This window comes from Octodon degus, unplaced genomic scaffold (genome assembly GCF_000260255.1).
Source record: "Octodon degus isolate 3935 unplaced genomic scaffold, OctDeg1.0 scaffold00061, whole genome shotgun sequence".
In the NCBI taxonomy this organism is placed as follows: Eukaryota; Metazoa; Chordata; class Mammalia; order Rodentia; family Octodontidae; genus Octodon; species Octodon degus.
The window spans coordinates 11,385,440-11,413,042 of record NW_004524637.1 but is presented as its reverse complement, the minus strand read 5'-3'; the positions used below and the strand labels follow the sequence as shown (position 1 = coordinate 11,413,042).

The 27,603-nt window shown below is 45.1% G+C and overlaps 1 protein-coding gene across 1 annotated transcript in view; it reads right to left on the bottom strand.

The window, feature by feature from the left end:
• Positions 1-841: 841 nt before the first annotated feature.
• Col9a1 (collagen type IX alpha 1 chain) overlaps positions 842-27,603 on the bottom strand; it is a 78,371-nt gene continuing 51,609 nt past the window's right edge. The window contains exons 28-32 of the mRNA XM_023718698.1: positions 24,456-24,602; positions 24,254-24,308; positions 22,140-22,328; positions 13,899-13,976; positions 842-1,104 (exon numbers count right to left, since the gene is read on the bottom strand). Of these exons, the coding sequence (XP_023574466.1) occupies positions 920-1,104; positions 13,899-13,976; positions 22,140-22,328; positions 24,254-24,308; positions 24,456-24,602 (654 nt within the window). The 3' untranslated portion in view covers positions 842-919. The remainder of the gene's footprint in view (positions 1,105-13,898; positions 13,977-22,139; positions 22,329-24,253; positions 24,309-24,455; positions 24,603-27,603) is intronic.

The following is a 27,603-nucleotide window of genomic DNA, read 5'->3' as shown; positions in this document are numbered from 1 at the left end:
GTGCCATGTACAGTGCCCAATGGGCAGAGCCGCACCCTGTGGAGTGTCCAGAAACATGGTGGGGGGGGGGGTGTGCTGGCGCGGTGACCGGTGTGTATATTCCTGTGCAAACACCAGTCATTCAAAAATTTTAATGTATCTAAATAAGCTCAGTGACTCTGTTGAATGTGAGTATTTATAAGAAAACATACAAGAGATTAAGAAACCATATTTATTTCTTCTTTGGTACAACCAGAGATGTTACTACAAACCTTTAAAATACAGAATCTCATCAATAAAACTTTAGAGTGCCAGCATATTAAAAGCCTTCTTTCTTTGCTTTCACATAGATGAGCTTAAAGTATTGATGGGTTTGGGGTACAGTACAAACAATGCAGTAGAAACCCAGACTGATGAAACCAACACAGGACAGAGGGAAATCCTCACCCACACTGTGCAGCCCTCCCCCTTGCCTGAGTGCACACATTAGGAGGGATTTCAGCACCAATTTTACTTGAGTAGTGGAGTTTCTTCTCAGCTAGCCTAGTCATGCTCTATATAACTGAGTCAACAGCCCAGGACATCTAAATTACAAATGAAAGTAAGTGCTACAACTGAGGTACACAGACTGTTTTTTGTTTATTGGCCCAGAGGCCTGCAATATGATGCCACATGTGTAGCACACTGAAAAGTTCAAGATACTGGGAAGAAAACTGTATATTTATTTCAAAAGAATTTGAATTCCTTTCACTGGTGACTCCCTAGCTTCCCTGAAAGGGGGGGGGGGAAGGATTTACTAGATAGCACCATTGTCCTAACTCTGATTGTCCAGGGGTCCTGTGCCACCAGGCTAAAGGTCACCCCTGCATCAGGTAGGGCCTCTCTCTCTGAAGCTCTTCCAGGGTTGGTTTCTGCTACAGCTAGTGTGTCCCTAAACTGGTCACTGGTCAGGGCCTTTGCTAAAAGCTCGCTGGCCAGCCTGCAGGGTGCAGGAGGTTGGCTCACAGAACCCAGGAGGGCCAGGTGGCCCTGGGGGACCAGGCACCCCAGGAATTCCGGCCACCCCGGGGGGCCCTCGCTCGCCATCCCGGCCGTTTCTCCCATAGCTGGCAGGGCCCGGGTCACCTGAAACACACAAAAGGTTGCATTGGTGAACAGGAGGATCTTTTGTGGTTATAAAGCTCACAACCAAGCAGGGCAGCGGACAGGGCTCGGGAAATGGTACATGAGGAAGAGGAAGAAGCAGCCCCTGTATTAGACTGGGTGTCACAGAAGCTCAGAGTAGGAGGAGCCCCCGGCATGTGTGACCCCATGCTCTATCTGTAGAGCTCTACTGACCAAGACAAGCAGCTTCTATCCACATTGTCTGCAGCAGGCCCTGACACAGACTACCGGGACAGAACACACCCAGCGCTCAAAGACTTAGGGTGCAAAGCTGAGAAATAACTCAAGCTTAAGTTTTACACTTACCATATAACAGGAATGATACAATTTTGCAACCAGTGAATAAACTATACAGAAAATGCCCCATTTATACTGGAGTGATGTGTGAGATGTCATGACGTCAAAATGCACCTGACCTGCCCAACCTCATGGCCTCAGGAAGGAACTGGCTGTCCCACGTGTGACCATGGGGCTGGCTGGAAGCTGCAGCTTGCTGTCCCTACCGTGCATCACAGGACCGGGTTAGATGACACAGTACTAGCCAGGAAGACACTGGCGTGGCAAAGCTGAAGGTAGGTTCTGCCAAAATATGCATCACTGTCCGCCCCACTCTACAGTCAAATAATACTAAGTACAACTATCTTACCAGGGATGATCAAAAGGTACGGTGTTCAAATTAAAAATCTTGTTATAATCAACAGTTCCTTGCCTTTACCACACCTCCAAAGCTCCCTGTTACTCCGAACACACTTATCCCACCACTTCTGCCACTTTGCAAAGCTGTTCTAGAACTCCTGTCACATGGGTGTTTTATGAAAAGTGCGGGACCAAAGATACAGGAATGCTGCTGCTGAGTACACTGCAGAGGAAGGGCCGACTCCTAAGAGCTTGACGCTGTGCCCTCAGTCACCTTGTCATCAGCTCTAGTGCTGCGTGGCTGCTGGCCTGGCCCCAAAGGCAAAAGGACCGTGAGAGGTCAAGGTCACCCATGCAGCCGTGACTGCAACGGAAGCCACACGAGAGGACTCCAGACCCGCTTCACAGATTGGCAAGAAGGATGGGGTCAGGGTGTGTGAGGCGAGAGGGAGGACTCCGAGGGGGACTGGCGGCAGTGAGCCTTTCACTATAATAATTTTTTTAAATGGACACATTTACCACAGATTTCCATCGCGCCCTGCAAGTCAGCAACCACTTGGACTAAGAAACCTACTGCCACCTGTGGTTGGTTCTCACCCTCGTAGAGTGCTCCCGGGACCCTGCGCCTGCCTGTGGCTCGCACAGGGCTGTGAGCAGGGCTGCGGCACTGCGACCCTGATTTCTAAGATGTGATCCACACCTGGGCGCGGAGAAGCGCACCTTAATGGTCAGAAAACACAAGTTTTAGGGACAAAGGGCTGCAGGTCCTAGCTCAGAAGAGCGCAGCCACAAGTGGTCGATCTCCGCCTCCTCCTCCGCGAGGTGGCGCAAGGCCGTCCTGGGAGTCGGTCCTGCAACTGGAAGCACCTGCTGGGCGGAGAGCGGTCCTCCGAGACAGCGTCCTTAGTGTCTTCCACATGCCCGAGGCAGGCTCCCTACAAACGCCCTTCATCACCCCCCCCCCTCCCCGGTGGCTTTTCCCTGTGGCCCTCTGCAGAGAAGTCTCATAAGGGCAGGGCTTCCACTTGTCACATTCCCACGTGGCATGCTTCTCCGCTCAGTGCCACCCTCCCTGAGGTCGGGCAGTCTACCGCAAAGAGGAAGTCCTGTTGGCTGTCCCCACTGCGCCCACGGGACTTGGTGGGGGGTGGCAGTGGGGGCAGCTACTCTCACGGTTGGAGCTGATGTTTCCAGGGCGGCACCAGGGAGGGCAGGGCCTGTGGCACTCACCCACCTGTAGACAGAGCTCGCGTGCCATGTACAGTGCCCAATGGGCAGAGCCGCACCCTGTGGAGTGTCCAGAAACATGGGGGGGGGGGGGGTGTGCTGGCGCGGTGACCGGGGTGCTCGGCAGCAATTGGGGACAGACCTGTCAACTTGCACAGGGGTAGCATCACCCAGCACCCCGAGAGCCACAATGCCCCGAGAATATCAAAGGTACTTGGGTCCCTTGTGGCTCCGGGGCTGTGATCTGTACTGGAAGAGGTCTAGCACTTGGAGATGCTGGGAAAGAGAGCTGGCACTTAGAAACGCCGGGAGATGGGCTAGCAGGCTAACACGGGTAAGGAATCTGTGTGGAGTGCGCCGTTTATGCCTGCTAGCGGTAGTCTGAAGAGCTTTCCTCCCTCTGGCCTTCTCCGCCATCTGCCAGAAGCTGGGAGCAAACTGTCCCGTTCCACCTCACACATTCACATAGGCTGACTTCCCTTCTCTCTCAGAGGTTTTTTGGCTTTTCTTTTTCTCTTGTAGTGGTCTTATTCAGTGTCTTCTGCTTGCCTCACTAGTGCCCTGTGCCTACTTTATCTATCTCATGAGGAGGAAAGGAGGTTAGAGACCCTGTTTTACAGAGAGCCATTTATTTTTCATCCTGTGCTTACTTTGAGAGCTACACAAAAAAGCCACGAGGGGGGGGGGAATCAGTGAGTTTCAAGGGAGGATAATCATTGTTGAGTTCGTGTACCTCAAGGGTATTTAGCCGAGACATTAGTTATGGTTTCCCATAAGCTTTTGGCCCGCTGCATTAAGTGGTGATGAAGCAGATGGTTATGTGTTCTCCCATGTGGGCGAAGCCAGCTCCCTAATCCACAGTATTTATAGATGAGGCAGCTACAACTATGCCTCTAGCAAAGACTGTTCAAGCCCTGGTACTTGGAGCAGTAAAGGGCTGATTTTATTTTTAGGGTTTAAAAGGTGCACCAGATCTAGCTATACATAAAAGGTCATTTGCATGCGCTTCTTAGGAGAAATGCTCCCTCTGCACACACATACACACGTACCAGGCCTACTTTAAGAAAATCAAATCAAGACTAGGAGGAGAAAAAGGAGCACAGCCCGAGAAGAGTCAATAAGCCATCGACCTCGGCGGCCATAGCAGCTTCGCAGAGCAGGAGGGCAAGCCCCAGCCACAAGCCAGGTCAGGGTTTCGTGAGCACATGGCCACTGCTGCTGCTGGCTTGCGTTTTGTCCGTGGCTGCTTTTCCGCCACAGGGCAGAGCTGAGTAGCAGGGACAGAGGTTCCCTGCGATGCAAAGCCAAGACAATGTGGTCCTCTCCAGATAAAGTGTGCTGACCCCGGCGTCACAGGAAAGGCCCTGCAGTGATGAGTCCCACACCACCTTCATCAGGAGAAAACCCACAGGACAAGAGCAATGAAACGCTGTCATTGTCACTCCCTTGGTACTGGGGAGACAGCAAGAAGGCAGGGGCCTGTGGTAAGCTGGAGAGTGGATGCCAGCAACAGTTCTCACATCTGGAGAACAGCTGTGTGGAGAATCGGGGGTCACTGTTACCAGCACTTCTGGCAATTTTCAAAAGAAGCTGGCTTTTAAGTAAACAGTTCTCAGGCTGGGGAGATAGCTCAGCGGTCTAAGCACCTGCCCAGCAAGCATAAGGACCAAGGTTTGACCCCTGGTAATTCCTGCTGTGCCAGCCCCAGAACCCAGGTACACCATGTCAGCCACCAACACCGGGCGTGGTGGCGCATGCCTGTAATCCCGGTGCTGGGGAGGTTGAGACAGGAGGATCACTATGAGTCTGAGCTGCACAGTGAAATCCTGTGCCAAATAAATAGTTCGCAAGTTTTCATTGTAAGCAATTAATTCAAGACTCTAACACTAGTAGAGCAAGGTCCCTGCCAGAAATTTTAAATCGGAGGACACGCGTTCTGCAATACAAACATTAAAGAGCAGGAAAAAAAGAAAGGATTTTTCTTTTAGATTTTCCCATTTCGTTTCCCATTTCAACACATTCCAAAAGAAGTTGTTTTTAACTTTCTAAGCTTGTTTCAAACTCCTGCTCCCCAGGAGCTGCCTAACGAAGCTGTCCTCTCTACCCTCTGCCTTAGGTCTTAGCACATCAAGCCCGATTCTGTCTGTGGCAAACGCAGTAGCTGTTCTTGTGCTCTGAATGACGTTCTCTTCTACGACTCTACAAACTGTCCCTCTCTCTTGGGCCGCGCGTGTTCGCTGCTGATCCTGTTTACTTCCTGGGTAAACTGAGTTCAGGAGTTTCCCTAACTCTCCTCAGGCACGTGGTTAGAGACTGCTGGAGTTAGAAACACGGACCTCAGCTGCCACTCTGGCACTGTGTATCCCACACTGTCGCTTTGCCCACTCTGCAGGGCACGTCTGCTCCGCTAAGCGCCGCAGGACCACCTGGGTTTCTGAAAAGTGGAAGAGGCCTTTGCCTAGTATTTCAGAACGTTAAAGCATCCGTGTCATTCTCTGTATGAACAGTAGGGGGCAGCCACGTCGCGCCGACAGAGGCCAATCTGACCCCGGGCAAGCGGACAGAGGCGGCCTCCTAATACAAAACACAGCCCTACACCGTGACACCAAAGGACAAACGCTCTTCAGCGTCAGATACATCTCTCGGTCCTTGGCATCAAAAACAAAAAATAAACCTCTCCTAAAAAACAGTTCAAACAAAAAAAATACGGTAAAATCAAACAAGGCAACTGCAGATACATCTCTGATGTTAGCCCCTGGTTATGTACGCTTTTTGTATGTACCACAGTCATATTTCTTATACAGAGCTAGGATTATTTTGTGGCGCTTACAGCCAGAATGTCAGGTATGACCAATAACAGGTTTCAATTTTAAAAATTCTTTATAGGGCCGTCCAAATAGCTCAGCGGATTAAAGCGCCTGCTTAGGCAGAGCGCAGCAGCTGGGGTTCGATGCCCGCGCCAGCCCCCCCCCCCCCCCCCCCCCCCCCCGTACGCGCTGCGACAGTGGTTGAGACTGGGCGTGGCGGAGCGCACATGTAATCCCAGCTCTTGGGAGGGAGCAGGCAGATCACTACGAGTGGGATCTACTTACTGAGACCCTGTAGACCCTGTACTAAAATACAAAACAAAGCCGGGGAGGTGGCTCAGTGGAATAAGCACTTCCCTGGCAAGCACAGGGGCTAGAGCTCAATCCCTGGTTCTGCAAAAAAATAAATAAATGAATAAATAAAAAGAATAAAATACCAAACAAAACAAAGCAAAACGACAACAGCAACAACAACAAAAAAAAACTAATTTAAGCCCAGTTTTAGGCTTAAATTTTATAGTGGTCACAAACGCTAGTTCCATTGCTGAGGTTTATTGGGTTGAGGAGTTTTGTGTACAGCAATGTACGCCAATTCTTTAAATATACAGGTGGTGATTAAAATACACAATGAATGCTTAATTTAAAAAAAAAAAATTAGTGTAAGCCACACGGCCACAAGTCACCCTCGTAATACTCCCTCCCTCTGTCCACACACTCGCTTCCTCATTCTTGCCACGTTCTGGAGCCATGCTAGGCATTGTCTGGTGTGAGCGTCTTCATGCGGCATAATGGGACACACAGGGAATGCAGCTGCCGCGCGCCCTCCCACCAGCAGGCCGACTTGGAGAACACTTAAGGCATGTCCTAGTTCAGCCTACGATGGCTGGATCTGGCATCGTGTGACTTCCGGCTCTTCCCCACAGTCTACACGGCCAGGAGATGTTAATGCGCTGGACCCATTCAGGACGCGCAGGCAGCCACAAAAGCACCACTAGAGACACTCATGAAAGAGGAGCTCCCTCAGAAGGTGGCAGGGACAGAGGGAGAAGTGTGCAGAAGAGAGGACTATGGGGGACAGGATGGCAGCGCATCTTTTACTGTAGTCAACTTTATTTTATTTATTTTTATGTATTTAGTACAGGGTTTCACTACATAGATGAGACGCCCAGTGATCTGCCTGTGTTCAGTCTCCCAAGTGCTGGGATTACAGACGTGCACCACCAAGCCCAGTCTTAATTGCTGTCTCGGCACACCCCGGGGGTGGGGGCGGGGCCAGCACAGCACACCTTGGCTGCTGCATCTGCCTAACGCTAAGTATTTTTAAAATCTAATTTTCTAAGTGAAGTCCACCTGTCTGTAGACTTTGCACAAGAACACTGAACAGCCAGACCTCAGGGAAAAAAAAAAAAAAAAAACTCTACAGCACAGAAGGTAATAGAAGAGGAATCCAGAAAATGGCACAATATTATCTGTTCCTATATGGATAGAACCAGAATTGTCAAAATGTCCATATTTCTAAAACTGACATAGAGATTTACGGCAATCCTAATCAAAACACTGGCAGAACTCCTTGCAGGACTAGAGAAAACAATCATTATATTCAAATGGAGCCAGGAAGCCTGGGCGATGGAGCAAAAGTGGCAGGAACAGAATGCTAGTTATAAACTATGTTACAAAGCTACAGTGATTTTTTTTTAAAAAAGGCATGGCACAGGCATAAAAAGAGACAGGTACATCAGTGGTATGCAATACAGGATGCAGAAACACTCCTAGGCACATTCTTCCACCTGACCTTTGACAATGGAGCCAAGACATACTCTAGAGGGAAGACTGCCTCTTTAACAAATGGTGCTGGGAAAACCATCTATCCACACACAGAAGACCGAGTCAGACCTGTATCTCTCCCAGGTACTAAACTAAAATCAAAATGGATCAGAGACTAAATATTAAAATTGAAGTAATCTGCTAGAAAGACAAAACAGGCACAATTCTGAAGACAGCATAGACGAGGACTTTCTGAATAGAACTCCATTCCACAAGAAAGGAGATCATGTCAAATTAAAAAGTTTCCACACAGCAAAGGAAACAACCAACAAAGTGGTACAGAACAACCTAGAGAATAGAAAAGAAAAAAATCGCTAGCTGTTCCTCAGACAGGACTAGTATCTATTATATATACTCAAAAAAATCAGACAGGGGCTGGAGAGATGGCTCAGTGGTCTAAAGCACCTACTTAGAACAAGCTTGGCAAGGCATCAGGGACCGCGGTTCAATCCCCCAGCACCACATGCCAGCCAGCCCCGCCCCCTGGTGGGCTGAGCTGGCCACACACACACACACTACTCTCTCTCTCTCTCTCTCTCTCTCTCTCTCTCTCTCTCTCTCTCAAATAAATAAAAAATAAAAAAACAAAAAAATCAGACAACTCCACACAATAAAGGACCCAAATAAAAAGATGAGTAACTGAAATTAGATTCTTCTCAGAACAGCAAAGGGCCAATAAAAACATGAAAAATGTTCAATGCAGCAAGCCATTAGAGAATATAAATTTAAACAACACTGAGATTTTTCTTTTGTTTCAGGAAGAATGACCACAGTCAATAAATCAAGCCACAAACACTGATGAGGATGGAGAAGGGAACAACGTGGAAGTTCGACACTTCCACGTTGCTGGTAGGAATGTGAACAGCACAACCAATATGGAAATCAGAAAGAAGATTCCTCTAAAACTAAAAGTAGAGACTCCTTTGACCCCCAAAGTTGAAGACACCGAATTACAGCTATCCCTGTGTACCATGTTTACAGCAGCACAGTTCATAATAGCTAAATTTTGGAAGTGGTCTATGGGTCCACCAACAGCTGAACCAATGAAGAAAGCAGGATTTACCAACAGGGTACTAATTTATCATAAAGAAAGATAAACTTGCAGGAAAACAGATGTACCTGGAGCCAATTATGTTAAGTGAAACAAATCAGACACAGAAGATTAAATGTTGCATGGTTTCCTGTATAGGAGAAACCCAAAATATAGCTTAAGAGTGAAATAAAAAATAGATAATAGAAAACAGGGACATGGATCATTTGCAAAATGGGCTAGGACCAAGAGATCAAGGCAGAGGGGAGGAATGAGAAAGAGGATGATCAAATAGTTCAGCGGATTAAAGCGCCTGCTTAGGCAGACACAAGGGCCCAAAGTTCGACCCCCAGGCCCACCCCTGGGGCGCAATGAGATGGTGATTAAGACTGGGCGTGGTGGTGCATACTGGTAATCCCAGCTCTTGGGAGGCTGAAAACAGAGGATCACTACAAGTCTGATCTACGCAGTGAGACCCTGTACACCCTTTCCTAGAATTAAAAAAAAAAAAAAAAAAAAGAGGATAAAAAAGCAAGCTGTGCTGCACGTATGCACCAACACACCGTAGGATTGCAACTGACATACAATATACTGCAAACATACGCTAATAAACAAACAAAAATGAACAACAACAACAAAAAAAAAAAGACTGGTCTCATCATCTAGTGTGGCCCAGCACCAGGCCGAGAGCATCCTTTGTGTCTAAGGCCAGAGAAACATCTTGGCTCACAAGTCGCACACTCTCCAGCTGTTTCTCTCTCTCTCTCTCTCTCTCTCTCTCTCTCTCTCTCTCTCTCTCTCTCACCTGTTGCTAAATTTACTTCTTTTCCTAATATATTTGAGTGCACAAAGTGGTCAGGATGGTCCATTTTAATCTGCAGAGTACCAAGGTACTGGTCCCACCAAGGCAGGTCCCCTGGCAGCCAACAGAAAGGGTTTCTTCTTTTTTTTCTTTTTTCTTTTTTTTAGGACAGGGTCTGTAGGGTCTACGGGGTCTCACTGCATAGATCAGACTCATAGTGATCCTCTTGTTTTCAGCCTCTCAAGAAGTGGGATTATAGGTACACACCACCACACCTAGTCTCAACCACTGTCTCAGCGCCCCCGGGCGCAGGGCGCATATGGCATGCTGGGGATTGAACCTTGGCCACTGCGCTCTGCCTAGGCAGGCGCTTTAGTCCACTGGGCTATGTGGCTGGCCTGGAGAGGGTTTCTTAATGAGACACACAGCCGGGCATGACACGAACTGGCCTCTGGTGAGAAACTGAGCGTAGTGGGGGCCTGACCTGCTCCTCAGCTCAGGGACAGGGGCAGAGAAGGCAGTAAGGCATGGGTTGGGAGGGCCACGGCCAGCCACAGGAGCAGGGGTGCAATGGAACTATATTCCCAGAGAAACAACCCATCGATTTGTCTCCTGCAGGAAGCTGGAGCCCAGAAGACTGGATCTCTTCCTCCACTGCTTGTCACCCAGGGGCCTCCGTTGGGGCGTGTGCCTTGTGTCTGTCTGTGTTTCCTCAAATATAAAAAGAAGAGTAACAGCGAAATGTGCACTGTGCACCTTTGCTAGCACGGTCCTAGGTGCTGTGCGTGTGTTGTCACGCGTGCACAACAATGGGAGCAACCCCGCGAGGATGTGTGTAAGAAATATATGTAAGAAATAAACTAGAAAGCCTCCCGGTGCTGTAGGCAGCAAAACGCGGCCCCAAAACAACAGTGGATGTCCTTGTTACGGAAAGAGCCAACAGCCCAAGTGAGGCACTGTCGCATTCCATCCCCCAAAGGGCAAGAACATGCAACACCGAGTAAAGCAGGAGACAGCCTGCTGTGGGACGAAAACACAAACTTCATGGAAAGAACAAAGACATTCTAATAGCGGGTAGATAAAAAAGGCACTGGTGGCTTTTTGTTTTCAAAGTTAGAGATGGTGATATAAAGAAGGATCTAATTCTCCATTCGATTCAGGCAGATTTGAGGCCAAATTCAAATGAAGGAGCAACAGAGAAGGCTCCTTCCTTCCGGGTAAGTGTTTATCTTGACACCTCCAGTCAAGCTCCCACCGAGTACCACTGAAGATTCTTCCAGCTCCTAAAGCCCTGTTATTATTATGCTTGTGACAGACCATAAATCATATTTCTGGTCTTATATTCTAAGTCCTGCCAGCTTCTCGGGGGCCAGTTAAGTAGTGAAATGACTGGCAGGGAACCAGTACTTTGCATGAATGATTTGGAGTTGGAGGAAATTTTCGTGGAAGAAAAGTTTGGGGTCTTAGAGGTAGTGCTGACCAAGGGTGGAATGTAAATGATGCTGGTCAAAGGCAAGAGCAAAAAGCCGCCAAAGCCTAACTATGGCCTGCTGAGCCCTTAGCTCACATTCAGTTGCCCCAGAAGGGCAGCACATGGGCTTTTACATGAATAACCGTACTAGTAACCAACAGTCCTTGGCACCTCCTATGGCCAGAAGCTGCCCCAAGTTCTTCACAGGGACTGAATTTCTTTGATTCTCAGAATGACACCATCAGAGCTACATCATTATTAATATTTTGGAAGTGGGTATACTGAGGCACAGAAAATTAAGCTACCCAATGCTACAAAGTGAGTGAGTGTCATTGTCAAGATTTGAACCCAGCACATCTGAAAGGGGATCCTGAGGTCCATAGCCCATACTCAAATTCCAGCTTTAGGGGAGGAGGAACCCAGAAAGCAAGGGCTAGCAGAGTAAGTTCACAGTGTAGACAAAAGCCTGTGAACTGGCCACAAAGCCGAAGTCCCCAGCTGGCAGGAGTGATAAAGTCCCCTGTGACAAGTGATAACGACCCAGCACCCGCCTCTTCTTTGCCAAGCTCTGTGCTTTTGACAGTCAGCTTTCTGCTTTGAAAAATAACCTGGATCTCAAATTTTTCACAAACGTAAAAATGTCCTCTCCACTACAACACTGCTGAGGCCTTCCCTTCCCACCCACCAAAACAGGAAAGTTGGAAGGAAGCAGGGCGAGGGAGATTCGCTGGGGAAAAGATGCAGGAAGAGAAGAGCGGGTCAGTGAGAGAAAAATAGAGGCAGGCAGCAATCAAAGGACAGCGATCACTGTGGAGATGGTACCAGGAAGGGAGGTGCAGGATTGGAGAAAAGAAGGGAAAAGGGGAAAGAGAAAGGAGAGGAGGCCTCAAAAGTGATGGCAGAAGGAAATCCATGGCCAGCCAGATAGCTCTGCAGATTAAAGCACCTGCTTAGGGAGGCGCAGTGGCCGGGGTTTGATCCCTGGCACCACATGCCATGCCGGCCCAGCCCCCGGGGACACACTGAGATGGAGATTAAGACCCGGTGTGGTGGTGCGGGCCTGTAATCCCAGCACTTGGGAGGCTGAACACAGGAGGATCACTACAAGTCCCATCTGTGTAATGAGGCCCTGTAGCCCCATACAAGAGGAAGAAGAAGAAAATCCACATGCTGCCTCAACAAATCAGATTGAAGTTTTAAATCTTAGTCCAGCTAGGTCAATTTTTTTCCACAATGTGTTCGCCCTTCCCCTCTCATTTATCTACATGTGGACGGTCTGATGCTCCAAAGAGTAAGACAGCAAAGCCCTCCCTGCATAGTGGGGCCAGCAGCACACACACACACACACACACACACACACACACACACACACGGCGAGTCACGGCTCCTGCGCAGGTGCAAGCCTCATGGCGGGCAGAACAGCAGACTGCGGGTACAAAGTGGGCGCCCCCAGAATCTTACTGGGTTCAAAGTTAAAACGTGACTTACCAACAGATTTTTGGAAGATGGGAATGACTGGAAACAATATTATATGTTCAGTAAAAGAAGACATTGTTAATAGTGCAAGTTGTTCACTTAGTAGCTATTAAGTAACTTGTCAACAGAATGAAAGAAGAAATTGCTAGGGGAGCCTATAAACCTAAGGAATTTGTAGTGCTGCCTTACCAGATGTTTGTTAGTTTGTTTAATCAGTTTTAAACCCTCCTATGAACCCCTGCTCAAGGAGAAAGGCATCCCTAGTAACTGCTATTCCCTTGTCCTCTTACAAAAATTCTTTAGTGAATCCAGTCTTCTCTGCTCCTGTTTAGCTCCAACTGAATTTTATTTCCTTTTCCGATCAGAAAAAATTATTAATCTGCAAAAGTGCCTTGGCAGCCCCATGAATCACAGTTCTAGAGAGACAGTGTTTGAGCTATCTCCAAATGTATTCATATTTTCTTTTTAAAAAATTTAATAAGACAGCAATCCCCAGGAGCAGTGAAACAGATCATGGGAAATCAATAACATCTTGGACTACAATGAGAGCCATGATTAAGCAGGTGGGCCTCTGGCAGCACTACGAAATGAGAATTTCTCTTCCTAAATTTCGCTAGACCATGTTTCCCAGATGCATTGTGGAGGTGAGCAGCCCCTGGCTTCACTTGCTGCAGTCCTTGTCACCTGCGGCCAGGGCTCCCTGCACCGGTGCCCACCACAGTGAAGCCTGTGGAAGCCTCCGGGCTTCCGGCCACACTGCAACGCCTGATTTATAGTGGGCGAGCATGTTCCGCCTGGGGCCAGGTGACAGCGGCCAGGGGACAGAAGGACACAGAGCGCCTCGCTCAGAGGCGGCGCGATTGCCGCTGGGCACCCAGCTCCAGCATCCCGCACGCGCGGTTCCTTGTGACTGCGGCAGGAAGGCTTGGGTCTGTGGGGGGCCGGGGATCCCGGTGCAGTACGAATTTTAAAAGAATCTGGCTGTTTGCAAGAAGAAACTTTTAAAATAGAATGTCAGTTACGCCTCATGCAATGTGAGTATCTAAAACTATCGATTAATTTTCCAACTACTCTGGTTTTACAGACTCGGAAATAAGGACACAGCACTTGCCCAGGCTACAGATTCAGGTCCAGCACAACGAGGACAAGAGTAAAGGGAACAACAAGCTGGGCTACAGCTGGGTGCAAGGTGAGTCACTGAGATTTTCCGAGCCAGTGGGGTGTGGTGGCTGGCCTTGGCTCTATGCCCCTTAGAGCCTCTTCTTACAAAATTAATATTTCAACTCCTGACATCCCTTTTCTTGCAAAGCGCATAGGCATGACTTACCGCTCCATTAGCTGTTCATTAAAGCTGATATTGTCAGCCATTATGACCACTTGATGGGCCCAAGTGATGGAGTAGCAGCTCTTTGAAAAATGTTACCCATTTCAACTGCACGCTTGTGACCAATTTCTCCACCCTCCCGCATACAGCTCACTTACCTGGGAGACCTATTGTTCCGGGCAGACCTTTGGGACCTCTTCCTGGGGGGCCACGCTCCCCCTTTTCTCCCATCTCACCTGCATTTCATGAGAGAAATGTTATTTTTCCATATGTCTAGAAAATAGACTTCTTCATTTCTAAACATTAAGCAAAGACAAAATTCAGACACCAAAATTCATGGAATTACCACAAGCTGTGTTATAGAAGAAAATATAACAAGGCAAAATCTGGCTCACCATATGAACAAATCAAATGGGGAGAGATCAGGTGAGCATGGCTATAGATACATCATCAACTATTATATTGTAGATATTTCATAAAATAGATATTATAGATATTTTATTGTAGGTACTTCACTATAGGTACTATAGGCATTGCACGAAAAAGAAAACACATGCTTAATAAAGTAGCAAAATAAAATCAATGACTACATTCTCAACATGATAAAATGTGAGTCTCGAGCCCAAAGCTAACATAGTACTTAAAAGAAAAGAGCATCTCTTTTACCATCAACAGCATCATTTGGCTTGAGGAGTCAAAACCAGCTGTTTTTCCAAATACTAGAAACATTTGTTTTAAAAATCTAGAAAAGCAACTCAATGACTGCTCAAGAGAGAAGAATTCAGTGAACGAGCTGGGGACTAATATATGAAAATCAATAACTGGGTGATACCAGCAACAACCAGTTAGAAGAGGCAGTGGAGAGGACCCCCACAGCAATTAATTTGTCAGATAAGGAGGACTGAGCTAGTGGGAACAGCAGGAGTCCTCGTGAAACAGTGAACATTTCTCGAGGATACAAAAAGACTTGGAAAATGTTCTGCAATAAAATGACATCACCATAAACACTGGTCAGTCCTCCCTGAGCAGAATGTGGCACCAGCCTTGCCCCCAGGGCGGGCTGAGCCAGCCAGAGTATGGGCGCAATGGCGTAGGTCTACAATCCCAGCACGGGGGAGGCTGAAATCAGAAGGATCACTATGAGTCCAAGCTGCACAGTAAGACCCTGAAACAACCAAATACATAGAAAGAGAGAAGAAGAAAGAAAGAAAGAAAGAAAGAAAGAAAGAAAGAAAGAAAGAAAGAAAGAAAGAAAGAAAGAAAGACAACATGAAGATAATTAGTCCTGCCAGACATTAAATAATTAAAATGGTGTGGCTGGCCCTGACCCTGCATAGACCAGGACAGGAATCCTAAAACCTTGGACTGGCCAGATACCTAGGGCTGGCCAGATAGCTCAGCAGACTAAAGCACCTACTTAGGCAGAGCACAGCAGCCAGGGTTCGATCCCCTGCATGCCATGCTGGCCCTGCCCCCGGGGCATGCTGAGAAAGCCATTCAGATTGGGCATGGTAGCATGTAGCTGTAATCCCAGCACTTGGGAGGCTGAAAACAGGAGAATCACTACAAGTCCAATCTACATAGTGAGACCCCATAGACCCTGTACTAAAAAAAAAAAAAAAAAAAAATGAACAGAGGAATCCTGAAACGTGGCCCAAATACACGGGGAAATTTAGTGTCTAATAAAGCTGGTATCTTTAAATGGGGAATCCAGTTCCTTCAATGCTGATGAGAAATTGGACAATCAACTGTAAAAAAGCATCAGATCTAGACCTCGATACCTCACACTTCCAGGATAAATTATAAATAGATCCAATATTTAGGAACCAGAATAAAAAAAATAGCAAGAATCATTTTAGAACTTGAGATTGGAGTAGGCCTTACCCTTATGATCATACTATGGAGTGTTCCTAAAATCAGTACAAAAAATCAACAACACAATAAAAAATGAGCAAATTACACAAGGCTAACAAGAAATTTGCTCTTCAGTATTTGAAAAGATCCATGAAGTTTCTCTCATAACATAATAAACACAGCTTTACAAAAAGCAAAAATGCTACTTTAACCTGTAAGACCAGCAAAAGTTGCAAAATTAAATTATACATGTATTTGGCAAGCATGTAGAAAAACAGCAGCACACAGTGGTGCTGAGCGGACAAGCTGACACAATCCCCATGAAGGATGATTCCACAGCAGTACCAAAATTACCAATGGGGGGCAAAAAATTACCAATGGACGTTCCATTGTACACAACCATTCTCTTCTAGAAATCTAGCATAAAAAGAGATGAGGATAGAGTTAGAGGTAGAGTATATGTTAGTATTTTGGACAAAAACAAAATATATACACTGTTCTCATGATAGCCTTGTGTCATCTCAGAAGTTGGAGCCCAGCCTGGACAACTTAGCAAGACCCTGTGTCAAAATACAAAACATAAAGGGCTAAGGATGAAGCTAAGGGATGTAGCTAAGGTCCTGGGTTCATTCCCAGTGCTACAAAAGAAAAAGAATTTAAACATATCGGTACTTCATGGAACGGAACACTATACAGCTTGCAGAAAAGCTAGGCAACTCTTTGGGATGACCTCCAGGATGTAAGGGAAAAATGAAGATTGCTTGCTGAAGTAAAGTATGATTCTGATTTTAAAAGGATGGAGGGAACGCTGATATTCACATGCACTTATATGTCATTCTTTCTAAATATCTGAAGAAAAACTAGCCGTAATTACACAGCGGAAAGAATAAAGCAAATTATGCAGAAGGGAGGCGGCAGTGGGAGAGAAATTCTTCACAAATAGCTTTCATACATTTTCAAGTTTTTGAACAATGTAAGTTTAGAATTACCAAAAATAAATTAATGAATTTTAAAAATGTAAAGTGAGCTGTCAACATGTCCCCCACTAGTGACTTATTTTGTCTAAGGAATATGCTTTGGTTGCATCCAGCCACGCGTACTTGTAAATCATTTCAAGACAGCTGATTGAGTTGGGGGATCCAGCAGGCACCAAAAAAGTTGCCTGAATTCCCCTGACTCCTGTAGAGATCAAACCGAGAAACCCGGCCTCATTAGGAACACTGCCTTGGTACTTTATTTAACTGGTCTTAAGTGACTGGGTACTGTTCTTAGTAGAAGACATTCGGTCCGGCAAGATAGCTCAGCAGACTAAGTGCCTGCTTTGGCAAGCACAGGGACCAAGGTTCAACTCCTGGTCCTGCATGCCACACCGGCCCCACTTCCAGGGCGTGCTGAGCCAGTAACCAAGTCTGGGTGCAGTGGCACATGCCTGTAGTCCCAGTGCTTGGAAGGCTGAAAACAGGGGCATCGCTATGCATCTGAACTGCGTAGTGAGACCCTGTACCAAATACATAAAATGAAAAAGAAAGAAGAAAGCATTCTTCTACTATTGTTAGCATCTACATGTGATTATTCTGACACTATTAAGAAGAAACAGTGGGCCAGGGGAGATAACTCAGTAGAATAAGCACTTGTCTGCAAGCGCAGGGTCCTGAGTTCAATCCCCAGTACCGCAAAGAAAAAAAGAAGACACAGTGACACCCTGCCACAAATCCTGCACAAAATCCTTTTTCCCAAACATCTCAGATCAGCCCATTCTTCTTCAATCTTGAGCTACATTTGTTACAATTTAAAATAAAAAGTCAGGTGCACAATAAACATAGACTGTCAGTACAATCATCTGCACATTAGCCAAATACTCAGAAACCTAATTATGAAGTAAAAGTTTAAAGTCACCAGAGTTTATTTTGCTGAGAAAGCACCCATGGGAATGTTTTTAGGGTGAATCAACTACATCTCCACAATTTAAGCTCCTACTGATCCTGTGAGAGGACATGGTGCTGAGGTTGTACTCACGTTGCCATAAGGCAGATTTTAGTTTTCACTCCTCATCAGAATGGCCTTACTCTATGGTACTGTATGAAAGCTAGTGTCCTAAAAACTGACAGCTTAAGCCCTCTTGCTAATTTAACAATGTAAATGTCCTCACTGTGATTCTGTTCATCGGGGATGAAAACAGAATCCCCAAATGTCACTGTCCTGAAGGTATGAGGTGAAGAGTATAAATTAAATGTAGCTTTCACATTGAAAGTGAAAGTTAGAAGCCAGGTGTGCTGGTACAAGCCTGTAATCCCAGCGCTGGGGAGGCTGAGACAGGAGGATCACTAGGCGTCCGAGCCTGTACTAAATACATGAGAAAAAAAAAAATGTTGCTGTCTTGTGATGCTCTATTGGTTATCTAGCACAGAAAAACAAAGTTTAGCTGGGTTCTACGTCAGAGCACACCATGGAAACAGCTGCTCCTCAGCAAACCAGCCCACCGAGGGCTCGATCACCAGACTCACCTACTTCTGATTGCATTTCTTTCTGAGCTACCCAAAAACCAGCTCAGAATGGCCAACATTTATTAGCCCACATGTAAAGTCTAAAATGCAGGGGCTGGTGAGATGGCTCAGTGGTCTAAAGCACCTACTTAGAACAAGCTTAGCAAAGCACAGGGACCGCGGTTCAATCCCCCAGCACCACATGCTAGCCAGCCCCGCCCCCTGGTGGGCTGAGCTGGCCACACACACACACACACACACACACACATAAATAAATAAATAAAATTAAAAATAAATAAATAAATAAAAATAAAATGCACCTAAGGACAGCTGAGTGTGCTAGTGCGCACTTCACAGAACTAAGGCAAAGGGGACAGCGAGTTCAAGTCCAGCCTGAGCTATACACTAAGAGTTGTCTCAAATGCACCCCTCAATTTATTCTTAAAGTGTCTTTTTAAAAAGCCTTGTATCAGGTATGACGGAAAATAGACTGTGAGTGGCTCATTATGAACAGTGAAAATTCTCCTCACGGCACAGTTGCTGCTTATTTCATTCGCTGGCAAGCAGTAACTGATGCCATCTCCCTGTGCTATTTATTCCTGAGAAAGGTGGCAGTCGGTTAAGATGTGTATTTTCTCAAGCCTTCATTTTGTCAAAGAAGTGGATGCATCTCTTTGACCCACACTGAAATATCTAAAGTTATGCAGCCTTCTTCTAGGGACTTAAAGTTAACCCAAACTGTGACTGTTTACAAATGATACCTATGGCGTGCAAGCCTGATGTAACACCAAGCAAAGAGAACACAAGGCCAGGGGGCTTTCTCTCACTTTCTGCTTGTAGCCACGTAAAACGTGGGCATATCGTGGGCTGAGACTCCACATGCTTGCAGAACAGTACAGAAAACAGGACAGTCAGTGTGACCCAAACTTTGACCATCATTTAAGGCATAGTTTTATAAGCTCATATTGAAAATGATCCACTGTGTTTTTCCCAATACTAGAGGAAACCAGTGTCTAAGATAAATCCTGAACTGTCAAAAGCATTAACAATAAACCAGCTTCATATTTATGTAACAAGTTCTCCCAGGAAAGACTCAAAGAGACTACACGGTAGAATAAAATGCCTAATACCCCTTCCTTACTAGATGTAAGGAAAAAAGTACGACAGTACTACACTAAAATAAATCTCTAATTGACTGAAAATTTAGATTCTAAAATGGGGATTATCTTTTCCCAGTGGGAAATGTTAGCTGCGAACCTTCGGGTAGTAGAAAACTGTATGCGTCCTAATAACTGTTACTGTTCATGTGCGTAGTGTGGCAAGAAAGGGTAAGTTCTGTTATCCAGAATTGTGTATTTCTAAGTGTGTTACCAGCACTGATCGAGAAAGAAAATCTGAAGAATTTGCCCTGCCTCCATCTCAGATTTCAAAAGCAAAAGTAAATGAATATACTTCTGTAAAGGAATTCTATGACCAAAAAAGGGATAGGGGGCCTGAGAAACAAAAAGCTATTTAGAGAAAAAGGTTAAGCCAATATATTATGTCATGAAGACTGGGAGAAAAATGAGAGAGAAAGGTGTCATTATTCAGTTGTGCTTGGTGAATTCCGGGGACATTCAGGTTCCAAAAACACAAATCTATTTCTCTTGCTTTCACAGGCGGTCCTTCTGTCCAGCAGGGCCAAAACAGTCCCAGCGAGTCACGGGTCCCTGGGCCTCAGAGCTTCCAGAAAGCTTCCCAAACAGCTCGTTTTTGTTTTCAACCCTGACTGTACTTCACAACCGCCCAGGGAGCGCATCAAGTCCCAATGCCCAGAGCAATTAAATCAGAACTCTAGCAGCAGGCCCCAGACGCAGTAGGATTCGAGCTCCTCTGGTGATTCCAAAGTGCAGCCAAGGCTGAGGGAAACAGCTTGACACCGGCTCATCCGGCGAAGCGAGTGACAAGGACATTTTCATTCCTTAAAGGAGAATTTTGTTACTAACTTGGAGGTAAATGGAGACTTCCCCTCAGCCAAGGAAACTCTGGCTGTGATTTCTGTAGCCCCTAGGAGGAGTTTCCTGTCAGGAGGAAAATGGCGACTGAGGGCTCCACACCAGGTTCTCAGGGCGCAAAGACCACCCGAGAGCGGGCTTCTAAAACGGCCTGCTAGGCAGCACCTCCTGGCTTCTGATTCAGGCAGGTGGCATGTGGCAGGCTCTGTAATCCTATCAAGCTCCCCAGTGACAATGATGCTCCAGCAGCTTCTGAAAATCTTTACTCTGAAGAGATACAACTACCTATGGGCCACAGCTCCAGCGAAATCAACCCACCATCCAAGACAGGAGGATTTCCTAGGGTTGGTCTGCAGGAGGATGGGAGTCCCCAAAGGAACCCCCTAACAGAGTTTCCTGAACTCATAGCTAAAAGCAGGACAGAGATGAATAGGTATTCTTTTAGAGAAAATGCCCCGTTGCCTTTCGTACAAACAACTCGGAGATCTCTCTGTGATTCGCCCAAACTCTGAAAGCTCTGAAATTGTGTCAGCCTTACAAGGGCCCCCAATTAGAGATCATTGCTGTTAACATGCTGCTCTGCACCTGCCAAAAGAAGTAATTAAATAAATTGTCCTAGCAAAGGCTGTACTTAGCCAAGTGCATCAGCAATTCATTTATAGATCCAGAAAGGCAGCCTGCCTGCCCTCTGACCATTCACACCATAATATTTATCTCTAATTGGAGTACCGCACATTTTTTTTTAAAAAAAGTCTCTTTCTTGTTTCTGATGCCATGTCTTTCTGAAGTTCCCCTAGAGAGCTGTCAGTAACTCATTATAGCCTAGAAATTCACTTTATTTAATCCTCCATAAATTATCCAAGGCACACACACACACATTGGCTGACATACTTATTGCAACTAGTGAGTGCCAGCAGAGGTGATCAGTTCTTCTGCTAGTCTTGCAGAATTCCTTACACACTCACAAGCCTACTGTTCTGCAAAATACTGGGGGCAGGGTCAGAGAAATAGCTCAGCCATCTAAGTGCCTGCCTGCCAAGTGCAGAGACCCAGGTTTGATCTCTACACACATGCCATGGTGGCCCCAGTCCCAGCACCTGGGCGCACCAAGCCGGCCACCAACACCAGGTGTGATGGTGCATGCCTGTAATCCCAGCATCAGGGAGAATGATATAGAAAGATCATCATGAGTCCAACCTGCATAGCAAGACCCTGTACCAAATACATAAAATAAAATAAAAATATATATATTGGATACAAGGAGATAGCTTGCTTTAAATAAAAGCAAAAACTAAATATATATTGAAGAAGATATAAAGTTAGACTATAATTGAAAGGTGAAAACAAGCCATCAAAAGGATATATTGAATGTCACTTTTTAAAGGAAGCAAGTCCAATACATGATGTCATTTTTCTTATGTCCTGCTAACAAAGTTGGTTAGTTTAACGAATACAAACATTTGAAGGAGGCCCATTTTAGAAAAACTCTACAAGGGCTGGCGAAATAGCTCAGCAGACTAAGTGTCTGCTTTGGCAAGCTCAAGGACTAGGGTTCGATCCCCTGAACCATATGCAGTCCCAGCACCATTCTTGGGCATGCTGAGCTGGCCACGAGACCAGGTATGGCAGCACATGCCTGTAATCCCAGCACTGGGGAGGTTGAGCCAGGAAGACCCCTACCAGTCTGAATTGTGTAGTGAGACCCTGTACCAAATGCATAAAAATAAAATTTTTTTAAAAAACTACAAAAGCTCTAGGATGACTATAGAGTGTCCCAGCCCAATGGTTTACTGTTAGGTTTATGTTGAACAAGGAAAAAGGCAGAGCACAGTGGAGCAAGATCAGTATTCAAAGCCTGGGGAGCTTAATTCTAGTTTGTGTCTAATGCTGCGGGACGAGCGGAACCAACAGAACTTTCTGTCAGAGCTTCGACCCTTTCCAGGCATCGTCTTATCTAACGGGATATTTAGAGATCAGTAAAATGTGCATTTCTTGGGTGTGCATGTGGATTATGCATCCAAAAAGAAGGCATATGTGTTTCTGTTTTCTCCTGGACATAACAGCTTACCTTTAGGTCCCCTCAAACCAAGAGCACCAGGCGGACCCTTAATGCCTGGGAGGCCACGAATTCCCATCTGACCTGGGAAACCATTCTCTCCAGGTGATCCGGGGGGTCCAGGGGGACCAGGCCTGCCAGGGAGGCCAGAGGCCCCAAAATCCGGGCGCTTGAGACTGGCAGCCATCTCAGCAAAATGCTCTAAAAGATAAAAATCACAACAATGGAGAGGCATGTAAACGAACAGAGAGGGATGCTAAGCAGCTGTCTATAACTATCTCGGGCACTTCCACGCTGGAAGAAGAGACGGGTAAAGGCAGATACTCTTCTCTAAAGTGCTGCTTTAGTCCCCTTTGCCTGCCTGCATGTGGTCCTGCTATTTGGAGACACAGTGAAAAGGAGCTTCAAAAGCAAGTCTCTGGAAGGACCAGTGTTGGAAGGCCCCGGTGGTCACCCATGTCCTAGCCAGGTACCTGCAGGACGGGAAGAAAAGTGTTCCTTCCTGAATGAGGAAGAAAGCACTGTCCAGAAGCTTTTGAAAGCCCAAGGCATCATCCGGAATCAGTATTCAGACACCACTGGAGCTCTATGATCAAAACTGAAAGTCTTCTTAGCTTACGATATTGTATAACCTGAAACATCATGAAACTCGTGGTTTCTTAGAACACCTCGCCCCCATGTTCTTTCTATCTATGGAATAGACAATGATCATTTGAGATGATGTTTCTTGGGAATGGGTTTGTCTTAAAAATTAATAACTGGGGGCCAGCAAGATAGCTCAGCAGACTAAATGCCTGCTTTGGCAAGCCCAGGGACCAGGGTTCGATCCCCAGTCCTGCATGCCACACCGGCTGCACCCCTGGGGGCGCTGCCTGTAATCCCAGCCCTGGAGAAGCTGAACACAAAAGGATCACTATGAGTCTGAGCTGCACAGTGAGACCCTGTACCAAATACATAAAATTTTAAAAAAAGAAATTAATAAAAATTAAGAGCTGGGCTTTGGTAGGAACCATTAAATTGATTCAGAGTTACCCAAGAAAGCTATGGAAGACAAGAAAATTTCCCAGTTAAAATACTCTAAGGGAAATATTTTAGTATAATATTACTTAAAGCTCTAGGATATGAAGGTGAAAGATGAATTGGAAATAAACTCCCAGTCAAAAGTTTTAAATTATTTAAGTGCAACTTTGCATCATTTAAACATAAAAATAATAATTTTCTACACATATAACACTTAAAACTAAAACAGATTTTCAAGATAAAATGTCTATAACGAAGAGATCAGTATTGATTTTTCAAAGATAGAAGTCCTCCAACATTTGGAGCTTGAGACTAGAAAATTCTGCACATGGTCTAGACAAGCTAGACTCGCTGAAGAACATGATAATGAAGATTATTTCTTCAGGACAAAGTCAATTCCACCAGAATAAGATAATTTTCTGTCACAAGGCTCCAAATGTTCCAGGATCTCCTTAGTTTTAGGACAACTTTGTGCTTCCTCGTTTTTTGTGTGGTTCCATAACTAGACTGTCTGAAACAAATAATTTTATCACTATATCAGAATTTAGATAAGACTTGATGTGTGTGAGAACGTATTCCCACTTTGGAAAATATTAGTCATCGCTATCTCAACATATAGTTCATGAGTAGAAATAATGTCCTTATGTTTCGATGTGCAGGGAATCTGTCAGTTTTCACAGAGAAAAACTGTAGGACAATGTAGATATGCACTAACAGGTAAAGAACTTCAAGAGGAAGAGAAATACCTGAGGATTTTGTGTTCTAAAGGAAGAGTGTGGAGTGTGTGTGTATGTGTGTGTGTGCGCGCGCATGCACGCTTTCTTGTACATTATCCCCTACCTTGGAAGAGAAAAAAAAAATAGGAAGGGAGAAAGAGAAGACTGAGAGAAGAAAAAAGGAAAAAAGGCCAACATAACAAGGTAATATTTTGCTTTGAGGCTATAAGTCATTGTAGATGGCAATAGTTGGGTAAAACAGAATTGCCACTAACATTATTTTAAAGCATAAAGAAAGCCACTGTTATTTATCCTTGCATAGCTACAAGAATAAAATCTTAAGAACTCAGGGTTGATGGTGAAAAAGTTAAACCATAGTGATTTATTTACCTTGCATGACCCTCATGCAGACCTGCTTAATGTGCTGATCTGTTGGGGCTCTGCCCTGGAACAGGAAAGAAACAGGCAGTTTATTGGGGGAGCCATAAAGAGAACATTGTTAAACTGTAAGCTGACAAGAGGCTGGATTGATTGGGAGCTCATGGCTGAGAAGCTGTGGCCAGAGAGCCCCAATGGAGGGGAACCCACTCACCGGAGGGCCCTGGGCACCAGGCAGCCCCGTGGCACCCTGCTCGCCCTGCACACCCCGGGGCCCTGGCGGTCCTTTTGGTCCTTCCACTCCAGGAAGCCCCCGAATTCCTTCAGGTCCTCTCAAGCCAGGCTCCCCAGGGTTGCCCACCTGGAACGAATTGGGCACTGTCAAGCCAGGGCTAGGCACAAGCAGTACGCTGCTTACCTTTAAGAGATGCACTTGCAGGAAGTGTTTCCCACATTCTACCCTCTGACAGGCATCTGTTAGTCGGCTTCTACAAGGTGAAGATACAATCTGCCACCCCATAAGTAAACTTCTTCAAATCTTCATTATTTATTAATACTTTAGAATTGTCATTGGAACAATGTATCAATACATTAAGCCACAGTTTAAAGGAAAGTTTGTGGGCTTGGGGAGGAAGTATTTTTGTTTGGGTTTTACTGCTGGAAATGAAACTAGGGGCCTCATGCAAGCTAAGTATGTACACTACCACTGAGGTACCCCTCAGCCCCTGTAGTCAGTTTGTAATAAGTGTTGCTACCATTTTCTGGCCGCAAAAAGACCACTGAGTTCTTATAAGATGTTATTTGGATACCAATAAGACATTGAGCATAAAATAGATTTCTAAGAAAACGAGCCATTAAGCCTTTAAACATTTGAATGGTGAGTGTGAAGACAGTAGGTGTATCCAAGAATTATAAATACTGACATGATAAATGAATGCACATAAAATGACTCATTTAAAATGCTGCATCCACTTCAATATAAAGGCTTTGAGTTTATCATTCTTTATAGCTGAGTAATACTCCATTGTATAAAAATACCACATCTTTTTCATCCATTCCAAAGGTGATGGGCATCTTGGTTGTCTCCAAGTTTCCAGTCAAGTGGAAGACCCAATACTATTATGGATTACTGGACTCTTTTAGAATATTTTGCTGAGTTAACACACCTATAATATTCAAATGACGAAACTAAACAAAAAAAGGGGATATATAAGTGAATGTCCATTTTGCATCTGTGTATTCAAAATGGTTAGGATAGATATATAGTTACATTCTCAATGAATAGAGGGATTTGTTGTAATGGTGTTTGTAAATAGGATATCATATCCGCATCTTGTACAGCAAATAACCACTAGGAAGAGAGTACGCAATGTGTTAATTATTGAAACTGTCCCACCAATTTGATTTAAAACTGTCTCATTGCTATTAGTCTGTCAATAAAATTAAAGAAAAAAATTTAAAATTTAAAAATTAAATTAAAAAAAATAAAATGCTGGGACAAAAAGACAAGTTCACAGTTTACCAAAGTAATAAGCCTAGTTTTTCTTAATCCATCAAAAAGAAAGATTTGTGCTATGATCCATCTGTTTCCTCTTTGTAAGAGAATCTTTCCAGTTTGTGTCTTGTACTCAGAGTAATGACTTTGATGATAATACAAAGTGTTAACTACTGTAAATCTCTTATTCCTTTACGAAATTTTATTCTATATTTTCATAAAGGAGCTAGGTAAATGGCTCAGTAGAATAAGTGCTTGCCTGGCAAGCACAAGGTCCTGAGTTCAATCCCCAGTACAGCAAAATATATATATATTTTTTTTCATAAAATGAAGTATTAAGGAAGTTAAATTCTGAGCACTAAAAATAAGTTAAAAATAAAATTTTCCTCAGTCCAAAAGTATATACAAGCTGGATTTTTTTTCTGACAGTAGATGATTAAAAGTGTTTAAAAGGATCCTCATCTGTATAATGTTTTTAAAAGTGACTAAATTTATTCCATTTTGTATAAACACATTTTTTTAAATTTCTCTGGTAGAATCATGGTAGAGCAGCCACAGTACACTGCTGTTCAGAATAAGTGTGAGAAGGTAAGGCAATAGCCGGCAAGCGAATGTTAGAGTTCAAGATATGCATGTTCAGGCAGGTACTCAATCCTGCCTGGTTTTCATCTGCAGCTTTGTCCAGGAAGGGCTGTGCTTCAATCAAATGGTTCAAATCCAAAGAAGAAAGCGATGAGGCCGTGCTTTCACCGTGCCCAGCCAAGTGAAGCTCAGCGAGTGAGCTTTTCTCTAGCTCTCTTTGTACGAGCGTCGATATTCATCATAGTCAACTTGCCAAAATTGCTTCTGTAAGGAAATTATGGCCTAAAAGACTTCCAGAAGAAAGATAATGTCAACAGGAAAAGCAAAGAAAATACCTCGCAAGAATGCACAACCACCAGATGCCCAGAGCACAAACCAGTAACAGCTTCTAAAACAACACAAAGAGAAGCCAAAGTGAACTCAGAAATGAGCCAAAGAGGTACCGGAAAACAAAGGAGAGCAACTCAGAGTGTACTATCTTTCTGGCAATGACTGAAATTTTGCCAGAAAAAGGGACAGGAATTTTTTAATGGATACGAGGATTGATCTGCCGGGACATCATAAAGGTCTTTGGGTCTTTGGGAAAAAATTCCTCAATAGAGGAGCAGCACACTGAAGTGGGTGTCAAGCTATACACAAATCTGTGCTGAAACTGCTGAGGAGACAGTCCTTGTGGATGTAACAACGTCCTCCATGCAGTGCAGTTCAATCGCATCACCATTACCTGTGCAGTGCACATAAGGCAGAGCATGGGAGAAGTGATGATTAAGGGTGACTTCCCAATATTCTATCTGAATTAGAATGCAATTCACTTACGTCAACCACTGCATTGTGACCACTGTTTTCTTTGATAACAAATAGTGTAGCATATTTCTAAATAGCAAAGTAGGGTTTCTATTACTGTAGCTTTACTCTTTTATTCAGTCCAAGACCATTTCCGGCAGATGCTAAGGCATAAAATGCCCTTTGAAACACTGTTGGGAGTCAGGTGAATGGATACAGTGCGATATCTGTTTCAGCAGAACGCCTGGAGTCCAAGCTGGGCACTGTACCGAAGGCCGGATGGGTCTTGGGAGAGAAAGGAAGGCTGCAGCCAAGTGCTTGTTTAGGAGGCAGCTATGCTAAGGGGACAGGTGGTATGTTCCAGATTTAGAGAACAGAAAGAAGCATGAAGCAACAGAGCATTTAAAAGAAATGCAAACAACAAAAGTTCCAGATGCACAGGAGAGGAGATGGGCGAAGCAAAGAGCATGTCACCCGCAGCTCTGTGCACCTTGCTAGGAAT